We start from the raw sequence: 13,069 nt of genomic DNA, 5'->3' as shown, positions 1-13,069 counted from the left end.
CTTTCCACTTTCCTCAGAAACACATACATGCCAGCCATTGTACCTGCCAAAAGGATTTGTATTTCTGTCCGTCCAGTCCTGACATTTTTCACAGCTCTGTCAGGCAGGAAAGAACTGACTTTTCTGAATTCCAGCCTCACTAGTCTCAAAATCACTTTAAGGTAAACCTTTCCGGGAACAATTGAACATTTCTGGATGTTCCCCTACAAGATAACAAATCTTCCCCTTTCTGAGGTCCGCTTTAAGCCCCGCTCCTCCTACCTTCATGATTTCCCGATACGGGTGATCCTGGATGGCGAGATGGCATTCGTCAAACACCAGCAAATTGATGTTGGATAATAACAGATTTTCGCTCTTGAGAACGTTCAGGAAGATGTGGCAGGTCATGATGAGGATCTGAAAACACACACAACAAGAATATAATGTAGAAGATTGCTGCGGGGACCTGCAGAAACGTCTGGTTTGAATTCCGCTGGTTAAACCTCATATGTTTCCAATGTTTCCTCTGTAAACCAACTGACAATTCCCATCAAGCCCCCAACCCGTCTGACACACTCCAAATTGCCGTTGTGCTGCGAGTTTCTGCAGAATGAAGTTTGACAAGAGTCCCGGCGAGGAGGTAAAACAAGAGGGTTTGAGTTACCGAGACTTTTATGAGATGCGTTTCTTAAACCATCGTATATTATCCGCAAACTAAGCTTCATACGAGCCCCAAATTTCTAAAACAAACTCTAAACGTATATATATCAAAAAAAAAAAAAAAAAAAGGATATATTGAGTTTGCAATGCCAATATGTTATAGGAGTTTAGAGGACAGATTACGGAATATGTACATTTAATCCCATTGCTGCTGTGACACCTAATTGTAGATGAAAGGAGGCCGGCCAAGCGCTCCATCTGCTCCGATGATTGCCCACATTTTCATGGGGGTAGAATAACCCCCACGACCCTCGTATGGTGGCTTCAATCTTAGTACATTAGAGAGACGCCACGCCTTCACCTGGGGCACATTACAACGGATATTAAAAGGAGAAGCTGAGAGCAGCTGGAAAACGCAGGATCAACCATGCAAACACAAAATTTACCAAATGAGCACAGCAGATCTTTTAACCACTTACAATACCGGGCACCTTCGCCCCTTTCCTGCCCAGGACAATTTTCAGCTTTAGGCTGGGAGACCCGGATGTGATTCGCACCGCACTGCAAATCACATCCGATCTCTGTGCGATGCAAGTTCAGCCATACAGATACAGTGGTGTGAAAAAGTGTTTGCCCCCTTCCTCATTTCCTGTTCCTTTGCATGTTTGTCACACTTAAGTGTTTCGGAACATCAAATCAATTTAAACAATAGTCAAGGACAACACAAGTAAACACAAAATGCAATTTGTAAATGAAGGTGTTTATTATTAAAGGTGAAAAAAAATCCAAACCATCATGGCCCTGTGTGAAAAAGTGATTGCCCCCCTTGTTAAAACATACTATAAGGGTCCTTTCACACGGGGCGGATCAGTTCTGATCCGCCCCGTGGATATCCGTTTGCTCAGCGGGGATCACTCCGTTGATCCCCGCTGAGCAGGGAGATGACCGGTCCGTCTCTGCACACTGCGCAGGGACGGATCTGTCACAGCGCCGCTCTCCCCTATGGGAGATCGGATGACGACGGACCGCAGTGCCCGTCGTCATCCGATCCGATCCGCAGACGGATGGAAAAATAGCTTTTTCCTCCGTTACACTTTTTCGGATCGGAGCGGGTCGGATGTCTGCGGACATGTCACCGCTGACATCCGACGCTCCATAGACCTCTATGGAGCACCCGTTCAGGTCCGCCTGAAAAACTGACAGGCGGGCCTGAACGGGACATCAGTGTGAAAGAGGCCTAACTGTGGTTGTCCACACCTGAGTTCAATTTCTCTAGCCACACCCAGGCCTGATTATTGCCACACCTGTTCACAATCAAGGCATCACTTAAATAGGAGCTGCTTGACACAGTAAGGTCCACCAGAAGATCCTTAAAAGCTACACATCATGCCGAGACCCAAAGAAATTCAGGAACAATTGAGAAAGAAAGTAATTGAGATCTATCAGTCTGGAAAGGGTTATAAAGCCATTTCCAAAGCTTTGGGAATCCAGCGAACCACAGTGAGAGCCATTATCCACAAATGGCGAAGACATGGAACAGTGGTGAACCTTCCCAGGAGTGGCCGGCCGCCCAAAATTACCCCAAGAGCGCAGCGACGACTCATCCAAGAGGTCACAAAAGACCCCACAACAACGTCCAAGGAACTGCAGGCCTCACTTGCCTCAGTTAAGGTCAGCGTTCATGCCTCCACCATCAGGAAAAGACTGGGCAAAAATGGCCTGCATGGCAGAGTTCCAAGGAGAAAACCACTGCTGAGCAAAAAGAACATCAAAGCTTGTCTCAATTTCTCCACAACACATCTTGATGATCCCCAAGACTTTTGGGACAACATTCTGTGGACCGATGAGACAAAAGTGGAACTCTTTGGAAGGTGTGTGTCCAAGTATATCTGGCGTAGAAGGAACACTGCATTTCATAAAAAGAACATTATACCAACAGTAAAATATGGTGGTGGTAGTGTGATGGTCTGGGGCTGTTTTGCTGCTTCAGGACCTGGAAGACTTGCCGTGATAAAAGGAACTATGAATTCTGCTGTCTACCAAGAGATCCTGAAGGAGAATGTCCGACCATCTGTTCGTGTACTCAAGCTGAAACCAACTTGGGTTCTGCAGCAGGACAATGATCCTAAACACACCAGCAAGTCCACCACCGAATGGCTGAAGAAAAACAAAATGAAGACTTTGGAGTGGCCTAGCCAAAGTCCTGACCTGAATCCTATTGAGATGTTGTGGTATGACCTTAAAAAGGCCGTTCATGCTCGAAAACCCTCTAATGTAACTGAATTAGGACAATTCTGCAAAGATGAGTGGGCCAAAATTCCTCCAGGACGCTGTAAAAGCCTCATTGCACGTTATCGCAAACGCTTGGTTGCAGTTGTTGCTGCTAAGGGTGGCCCAACCAGTTATTAGGTTTAGGGGGCAATCACTTTTTCACACAGGGCCATGATGGTTTGGATTTTTTTCACCTTTAATAATAAACACCTTCATTTACAAATTGCATTTTGTGTTTACTTGTGTTGTCCTTGACTATTGTTTAAATTGGTTTGATGTTCCGAAACACTTAAGTGTGACAAACATGCAAAGGAACAGGAAATGAGGAAGGGGGCAAACACTTTTTCACACCACTGTAGTATGGCTGAATTCGAATCGCACCCGCCCCCAACTCGCACAGGACCCTTTTTTTTTGGTCCGCAGCAGAATCGGATCGCATGGGTGTTCACACCATGCGATCCGATTCCTGTCCGAGTTTGCAGATTGCATTGCGATCTGCGAACTGATCTGGGGGTGTCATTAACATTTCACTGACACTCCCAGCAGTCCGTATAGGGCAGTGTGAACTGCCGGCGGGAGGCATGCGATGCGGGAAAACACCGCAGATTCGCGGCGTTCCCGCATCGCTCCAGTGTGAACCCAGCCTTATGAAGGACGATTGTGCGGTCATGGTTTCTGTCATAAAATGTTGTTTTCCCCTTCACTGACAGGCACCGATGAGGAGGCACCGATATGCAAAATTAATGGGCACACACAGGTGATGAGGTATTGTAATGGGCTCCGATTGGTACTGTGGTGGGCCCTGGCAGACATTGGGGCACTGATGGGCAAATCTGATGGTACTGTGCTGATAATGTGCCGATTATCAGTACAGACCCCCTCCCCCCCCCCTTCCGATCGGCTCTCCTCGTCAACGCAAACCTAGGAATGCCATTTGCCTGCACTTCCTGGTTCACGCGATGATCAGCTGATAAGAAGCCTCTGACAGAGGCTCCTCATCACGATTGTGGATGTGGGTGCGCCGGCATGTTATCCTGCTGGATGTCATACGACACCTAGTCAGGATAACAGAACCACTTCATATGTACCCAGGGCTGCAAGATGTACTAAAGCAGGCCAGAAGAGTCTGTAGCCATTTTAGGTGGTCATACACAGCCAGTGCTCGATTGGCTGAAATACAGCGGGAATGCCACATGCCGGAAACCACCTGATTTGTAACATGCCCACCAGGTGGAACTCAACTTTGGGAATGCTGCAGCGGCTATACATGCAGCAGAGGGCCATTAACGGGTACCTGTGCCAGTACGGCACCTCTGCTTTTTTTTCCCCCCACGCCAATGGCTGACCATTAAAGTGATTGTAAAACCGTTACAACCACTTTTACCTACAGGTAAGCCTAGATTAAGGCTTACCTGTAGGTGCTTGAGAGATCTCCCAAACCTCCACGGTTTAGAAGGTATTTACAAAAAAGGCGATCGCCGATGTCTACAGCGCAGGCGCACTTTAGACTCCTTTAAAAACAACGAGCGTGCCATTTCTAAAGGAGATTGTGCCGTGACTGGTGGGTCATCGCGGCTCTGACCAATCACAGCGCCAGAGCCGCAAAGGAAGTTGGATGCTTTGTGCTACATCGGTGACATCGCAGGCGATACATAGTAGCCCATTATGCTTTACCTTTGCAGGGAAACAAAGAGGAAGTAAAACCCATCAGGGTTTACTTCCTCTTTAAGGATGCATGCACTGTATTGTCACCATTTGAGGCGGCACGAGGATGGTGAGCAGTGACAGCGCATGCATCACTGAGACAGTCCCTGTTGTGTTCCTGCTGGAGCAGACTCTGCGTGGCATTTTGGACAGGGCAATGGAGGCAGAGCAGCAGGAGAAAGAGGAGGACTTCCTTTCCTCTCGAGGCCTACTTTATCCAGACACCATCATTCCTATGTCACAGAACACACGGGGAGAGAGGAGGGGAGGAGGGGGAGGAGGAGGAGGATTCTGGCACTTTCATAGGCTTTGTACAACAGGAAGACATGCGTCAATCTGTAAGCCATGGCTTTCCAACCCCAGGATCCCTGGGAGTAGTACATGGGAGGAGGAAGTTCCAGAAGCTTTCATCCTGAGAATCTGCTTCTCAAGCCTCTGCAAATTTGAGGCACATGGTCAACCTCATGCTTCAAAGCCTGCGAAAGCACCCAAGAATACGTGGCATAAAAAGAGAAGGACGATTACTGGTTGCAAACCCTCCTTGACCAACGGTATAAGGGGAAGGTCTCAGAACTCATCCCGTCCCCACAGAGAGTACAGAAGATAAAATCTCTTAGGGATACGTTAAAGAGGATTTTATTGAACATTTTTCCTGTCTCCAGTAAGTTACAGTGTTGTGGAAAATGTAGTTGAGTGTTCTGTTGGTCAAGAGAGAAGCGTTGGAGAAAGCGTCCACCTAAGTGAGGCATTTCGGAATATTAGCCCTCGCCGCCCAGGACTGTCAGCTTCCGCATCCCATGGTGGACGATTACCTTGGGGCCAAAACAGATGACATAGACATGTTTCGCCACTACACTGATTGTCCAACAAGCTGTAAAGTGTAAATGTGGCTGCTTCATATTACCTACCCAGGATTATTTCATCTTATTTAAAGAGGTAGAAAACCCGCAAATTTTTTTTTTCTTTTTTTTAAACCTGCAAAGCAAAAGGCATAATGAGCTAGTATGCACCGCATACTAGCTCATTATGAAATACTTACCTTAGAACGAGGCCCCGACATCTGGCCCGATCCACGCCAAGGGAGCTGACATGCTCCCTCGGCGTTTCTTCCGGGTATCGCGGCTCCGGCGCTGCGAGTGGCCGGAGCCGCGATATCGTCACTCCCGCGCATGCGCGTGGGAGATTTCATTCCGGCCGGCCGGCCACTGCCGGATTTTCACGGCGAGAACCCCCTTGTGCGCATGCGCCGCTGCAGTCAGCGGCGCATACCGAGGGGAATATCTCCTAAACCATACAGGTTTAGGAGATATTTTTTTTACCTACAGGTAAGCCTTATTATAGGCTTTCCTGTAGGTAAAAGTTAAAAAAGTGAGCATACAACCACTTTAAAGGGGTTGTAAAGGTAAATGTTTTTTCACCTTAATGCCTTCTGTGCATTAAGGTGAAAAAACATCTGACAGTGCCTGCGCCCCCAGCCCCCCCCCCCCCCCCGTTTTACTTACCTGACCCCTCGAAAGTCCCGTGCTCGTCCCCCGACGTCCTTTCCACCGTTCAGCCTGGCCGCTGATTGGCTGGAGTGGATGGATGGAAAGCAGCGCAGCCATTGGCTCGCGCTGCTGTCAATCACATCCACTGACGCGGAGCTCCGGGGGGCGGGGCCGTGTGATACAGCGAGCGGCTATAGCCGCCGGCTGTATCACGGAAACGCGCCCGCAGATGCTTCTCACCATGTGAGGGAGTTCGCATGAACGTGAGAAGCATCTGCGGGAGGAAGCCGAGACAGCCGCCGAGGGACCCCAGAAGAGCAGGTTCGGGGCCACTCTGTGCAAAACGAGCTGTACGGTGGAGGTAAGTATAACATGTTTGTTATTTTAAATAAAATAAAAAAATTCACTTTACAATCCCTTTAATCTTTTTATTTAATCATCCAGCATGGTTTCAGAACGGACATTCAGTGCTGCAGGAGGTTTCGTTTGTGATCATAGAACGCGTCTGTCCACACTCTGTGGACTGTTTGACTTTTATAAAAAAAAGAATCAGTCCTGGATTACCTGCTATGAAGCCCCTGATACCGATGTCACTAAAGCCCCGTACACACGAGAGGACTTATGTCTGACAGACTTCCGAAGGAGTTCTGCCGGAGTTTTGTCGGAGTTCCGACAGAGTTCTGATGGACTTTTCGGCTGAACGGACTTGGCCACACACAATCACACTAAACTCCGACGGATTCGAACGTGATGACGTACGACTGGACTCGAATAAGGAAGTTCATAGCCAGTAGCCAATAGCTGCCCTCGCGTCGGTTTTAGTCCGTCGGAGTAGCATACACACGAGCAAATTTTTCGGAGGGACTGGGTCCGGCGGAGTTCCGTCGGAAAAATTTGAAGCATGTTCCATATTCTAAAGTCCGTCAGACTTTGGTGAATCAAAAGTCCGTTGCAGCCCCACACACGATCGAATAGTCTGACGGAATCAGTCCGTCGGACTTTGGATGTTGAAAAGTCCACTCGTGTGTACGGGGCATAAGTGTTTTTGGGATGTGGAATCTCTGCAGGACTTCGAGGCTGCCTAGCTTTGAGGGGGTTCAATCATTTCATCTGGAAGAATGTTTTTGGTGTAGGTTTCATGGGCACAAATAACACCCAAAGACCAAATCTTTCAGCACCTGTTTGATAGATGCATATCATTGCAATTTTTTACAGCAAGGCCGATTCTTGCTTTTATCAGGATTACCTCTATAGGGTTATGGTGGGAAGGCTCCAACGACACCCAAAGAACAATGTTTGTGCCCCCGTTACTTCTATCCAAAGTCAAAGTGACACCAGAATGTATCTAAAAAAAAATCTCTGATCTTGTTTCCAGTGCACAACATTGTGGCCTCGTCATACACACTGGCTCACCTGTTGCTGAGCAAAATAAAAGGCAGCATAAAGCAAAAAAAAAAAAAACACCACAATTATTGCTGCAGCAGATTCTAGACATGGTACAGATCTGCCACCTCACAGGTAGACCAAGGAGTACCCCCCAGGCACTATATTGTAAGGATATTTTAATTTTTATGAAAAAAAATAAAAATAAAAAAATCGCTGCTCATTTCAAAATTAAGTTTTTTGCAAACTTTTCTATTATTAATTATTGATACATGACCCCCCCCAGGGCAGGACCCGGAACCCTATAACCATTGTATGCCCAATTACTTGCATATATGCCTTCAAAATGGGCAATTTAGATTTTTGCCGTTCGGGTCCCATTGACTTTAATGGGGTTCGTTATTCGGGTCCGAACTTTCGCGGTGTTCGAAAGTTCTGGTGTGAACTGAACAGGGGTCCATTCGGCCCATCCCTAATCACAGGCAGCGAGACATTTCCCTATCCCCCAGCTGCACAGATTGGGAAATGTTTTACTGCCTGTGATTAGCGGTATGCACTGTTGGCTTCCTGGCGGGATTGGACAGGTGGATTGGGATTAGGATCCCGAACATGACTAGCCCATTTCTAGTCACAGTGATCAAATGGTACAGACAGAGCCAATCACAGCAGATCACATGACAATTGTACACGATGGATGGCTTCCTTTCATGCCATTCATTGTGTATTTATGTGTTGAGCTCTGCGACTGGTCGCAATGATCACATGGTACAGACAGGGCCAATCACAGGCCAATCTGTACCATGTGATTAGCTGTGGCCAATCACAGAAAATTACATGTAAAATTGTAAACAATGGATGGATACTTTTAAATGCGGACCTTCAGTCATTTTTTTCAACTTTACATAATTAAATCTTCTGCCTTTGCTGTCGTTTTAACGTTGGATAGTAAAACATTTTTTTTCTGCCAGTAAATGCCTTATACAGTCCACTTCCGGTTTGTTGTCTGGTCATTAGCCTAGGGTTATGACAACATGCACAGCTCTCTCTGTAACTCTTGACTCTTGTGAGAGTTTGCCAGGCGGGGACGGGGGTACGGGGGGGGTGAGTCATAAGATGGCCAATGAGAGCTGCAGTGCTGTAGGTTTGCCTCTGTGTAAATCCAGGAAGTGAACAGGCAGCAGCTTCAGCTGCCCACAGTTAAAATGGCTGTAGCCAGACTCAGTGGAGGGAGATTTATGCAGCATATTTGGCAAGTACAGAATATATATGTTTATAGTTATAAAATAATATGCAAAGTGGTTGGAAGGAAGCTTCAGAACGTCAAAAGATGTTTTTATTACAAAGCATGCAAACAGACTGCAGTTCCTCTTTGATGCAATTTATTGGGTACTATTGTGTTGAGCAGGGCCAATCACATCAAATCACATGACAATTGTACCCAATGGATGACTTCCTTTTATGCCATTCATTGTGTACTCTTGTTGATCTCTGATCGGTCACAGTGATCACATGGTACAGACAGGGCCAATCACAGCCCACCTGTACCATGCGATCAACTGTGGCCAATCATGACTAATTTCAAATAACTGACTGAAGCCATTTTCATTCATTGAAAATGGTGATTTATGACAGCGTTATTCAATTATACGGAATCTTAGTTTGTAAAAAAACAAAAAGTTAAAAAATCCTGATCACTTCCTCAAAGTAGTACAACGTTACTATGTTAACATTGTATTGCTCTGGTCACTGTGTTAAAAAAAATAAAAAAAAAATAAAAGTAAAACATTTACCGGCATATAACATGCACCCCAGTTTAAGAGGGACGTTTAAGGAAAACAAAAATGCTCACAGCCTCCCTCCCCCTGCACAGTACACAGGGCCCCCCCCCCTGCACAGTACACAGGGCCCCCCCCCCCCCCTGCACAGTACACAGGCCTCCCTCCCCCTGCACAGTACACAGGCCCCCCTCCCCCTGCACAGTACACCCGCACCCTCCCAGGAGACCCCCCAGTCTCCTAGGACAGCACTGCCAGCCCCTTCTACACCACTCCACCTATTAACCTCATTGTAAAACAAAGCTTCCATTTACCTCATTAGCTCTATTTTATCCACCAACCTGGTCACATGACTGCTCTACTTTGACATTACATAGACGGTCATGTGATCGCTCGTCACAATCTAAAGCTACACTCTGAGGATAAAATGGAACCATGGAGATATTTGGATGCTTTGTTTTACAATGCCACTGACACAGGCGGAGCGGTGTAGGAGGAGAAGGGGCTGGCAGGTGATTTTTGATCTTTTTTTTTCTCAACTTTAGACTATAGAGGCAGCGCTGTCCCAGGGCCAGGAGAGACAGCCGCAGGCCGGCCTGACAAAACATCCTGCCACCCCAGCGCGTGGTTCCCGGGATAGACTGCCCAATCGCTGCCCCCCACGTTGGTTTAACCTCTATTTTCCGGTGGGGGCTGGGGGTTGCATGTTAAACGCAAATACGGTATATATATATATTTTTTTTTTACATACAGTCACCAGTCCGTGTCCCTGATCACCGCCACACCATTATACGACGATGCTGTATTGCACTGAAAAGGCACAGTCTTTAAAGAGGGATTCCGCCAAAAAAAAAAAATATTAAAAGCCAGCAGCTATAAATACTACAGCTGCTGACTTTTAATAAATGGACACTCACCTGTCCCGGGTTCCAGTGATGCCGGCAGCCGAGGCCGATCGATCGCTCGGACCTCGGCTGCTGCCGTCGCCATTCTAGGTGAGGGAATCAGGAAGTGAATCGGCTTCACTTCCCGGTTCCCTACTGCGCATGCGCGAGCCGCGCAATAGGAAATCTTCGCGCTGTCACTGGGACCCGTGTGTGTCCTAGCAGACAGCACGGCAGGGCAGGAAATGGCGTAGACTCCCGTGGGAGTCTATGCCCGGAAGTGGGTGAAAATGCCTGTCTGACCAACACAGGACCAACACAAGACCAACACAAGACCAACACAAGACCAACACAAGACCAACACAAGACCAACACAAGACCAACACAAGACCAACACAAGACCAACACAAGACCAACACAAGACCAACACAAGACCAACACAAGACCAACACAAGACCAACACAAGACCAACACAAGACCAACACAAGACCAACACAAGACCAACACAAGACGGCTCACCTGATGATCCAGAAACTCCTGGTTCCATCTCTCCTTTGTCCAGCTCTCCACCACCTCTAGAACAGAATATTCCCCGACCTTCAGATCGGAGTGAGTGCGCACCGCAGAAACCTGCTGGACAACTTGCTTTGCTGAAAAAAATAAAGAATCTGTATTCAGAAAGAAGAGAAAGACACCAGAAAACACATAAGGTTACAGTACAATGAGGCTCAGGCGCTCCCCGGGATCCTCAGAAATACAAAAACAAGGGAAAAACAATGCAACTTATTTTTATGCAGCCAGCTAAGACTTTTTAGAAAACAGCACACATTTCAAATGTCTCTATTGGAACCAGAACAGCAATACAGTGAGGGGGAAAAAATAGGATTTTTGTATTCACCGTGAAAATTGAGTACTGTCCGTGATACTTTTTTTTATTTGCACTAACATACAATTTTTCAGGACAAGCTTTCGGGGTATGTCCCCTTCTTCAAGGTCCAAGCAGTACTGATTTACAAATTTTTAAGCAGAACGTAAAAACCTTTGGTCTTAAGTTCACTGATTGACACAGCTCCTTATTCTTGACCATAGGGTTGTTACGCCACCTTCAGCAGAGGACTAGGCAGAACATGTTACACGTACAAAAAAAAACAAAAAAAAAACTTTCTAGTTCTGCCCAAGGGGCGGTACCTTCAGTAACAACCCCCCAGCCTGATTCCTGCAGCTTCAGTACATCAACAAGCAGTATAATGTAAACCAATAGCAGGAGAGGGTGCTGTGTCAGCGAACTTCAGAGAAAAGGTTTTTACGGTGAGTACAAAAATCCTATTTTCTCTTTCATTCACTGACTGACACAGCTCCTTATTCTTGACTATAGGGACCTCCCCAAACAGTGTAATAACAAGGGGTGGGAAACAGCATAAAAAAAAAATAAAAAAAAACTTCATCCACAACCAGAAGTGCTTCCTAACAGGAAAGGTGGCCACCTTACTTAGCCACATCAGAACTTGCGGCCAACAATGCAACAGTGCATTATACTCAAAAGGTAACTATTTTTTTAAAAAAACATTTCACGGCCGCCTGCAAAACAGGCATCAGCTGATGCGCTTACATCCACTTTTGTAGAATTTGGTAACAGTGTGAACGGACGACCAAGTCGCAACCCTACACACTTGAGAAACTGACACTTGATGGTCGGAAAGCCCAAGAGGTTCCAATTGCCCTGGTGGAATGGGCCGTGACAGGAAAGGGGGACACCTGCCCCTTCAAGACATAGGCCTGGACCACAATCTGTCTGATCCACCTAGAAATGATGGGCGACGAGACCGCCATACCTTTTTTTGGACCAGCTACCGAAACAAACAAAGAGGGAGCTGTGGCAGACAAATATACCCTTAGAGCATGGACCACATCCAAGGAATGAAGGGCCACCTCCTTAGGATGTGTCAGTTTAGGACACAGAGATGGCAACGCAATGTCTTCGTTGACGTGGAACGCCGAAACCACCTTCGGCAGAAAAGAAGGTTGCGGACGAACACCACCTTATTCCTTATGGATAACCAGATAAGGCGACTTGCAAGACAAGGCCGCCAGCTCCGAAACCCTCCTGGCCGATGTAACGGCCACTAGAAAGTCCACTTTCTGGGAAAGAGTCAACAAGGGAATTTCCCTGATGTTCTCAAACTGCGGGTTCTGAAGCGCTGATAACACCGTGTTTAGATCCCATGGGGGTAACGGTGGACGCACTGGAGGAACTACATGTCGGACCCCCTGAACAAAAGTGCTCACTAGAGAGTGAGACACCAGGGGTCGCTGAAAAAATACGGCCAAGGCTGATATTTGTCCTTTAATGGTGCTCAAGGCCAATTTCTGGTCTACTCATCGCTGCAGAAACAGCAGGATCCTGGAAATGGAATAAGTGCGCAGACGCCATCCTTTCTCCCCATACATAGAGATGTATGCCTTCCAGGTACAATGATATATCTTCAGAGAAGAAGATTTCCATGCTCTCAACATTTTTGAAATCACAGAGTCTGATAGACCCCGGTTCCTTAGCGCCTGGCTCTTAACAGCCATGCCATTAAAACTAGCGCTGGTAAAGCAGGATGGAGAATCGGACCTTGAGACAGAAGGTTTTCTCGCATTGGTAGTCACCAGAGAGCGTCCAAAACCAGGCGGACTATGTCAGCGTACCAGGGGCGCCGAGGCCAATCTGAGGCAATCAGAATTACTGGAATCCCCTCGGTCTCCACTCTGCCGAGCAGACGTGGTAGTAGCTTTAACGGAGGAGAGACCTAAATCAGTTGATACTGACCCCACGGAGTCACCAGCGTGTCTGCCCAAGGATCTCTGCATCTTCCGATTAAGACGGGAGGCCAGGAGATCCATGTCTGGTGGTGTTCTCCACCACAGGCACAATAGCCTGAAC

The 13,069-nt window shown here is 47.1% G+C and overlaps 1 protein-coding gene across 1 annotated transcript in view; it reads right to left on the bottom strand.

Annotated features, from left to right (window-relative positions):
- Positions 1–13,069, bottom strand: part of LOC143956509 (endoribonuclease Dicer-like) — a gene marked incomplete at its 3' end in the record, with an annotated part of 72,218 nt that overhangs the window by 24,896 nt on the left and 34,253 nt on the right. The window contains 2 exon segments of the mRNA XM_077466710.1: positions 262–396; positions 10,663–10,793. Coding sequence (XP_077322836.1) covers positions 262–396; positions 10,663–10,793 — 266 coding nt within the window.

This window comes from Lithobates pipiens, unplaced genomic scaffold, assembly GCF_037356315.1.
Source record: "Lithobates pipiens isolate NorthernLeopardFrog02 unplaced genomic scaffold, aLitPip1_a1.2 Scaffold_37, whole genome shotgun sequence".
In the NCBI taxonomy this organism is placed as follows: Eukaryota; Metazoa; Chordata; class Amphibia; order Anura; family Ranidae; genus Lithobates; species Lithobates pipiens.
This window is presented reverse-complemented; position numbering and strand designations above follow the sequence as displayed.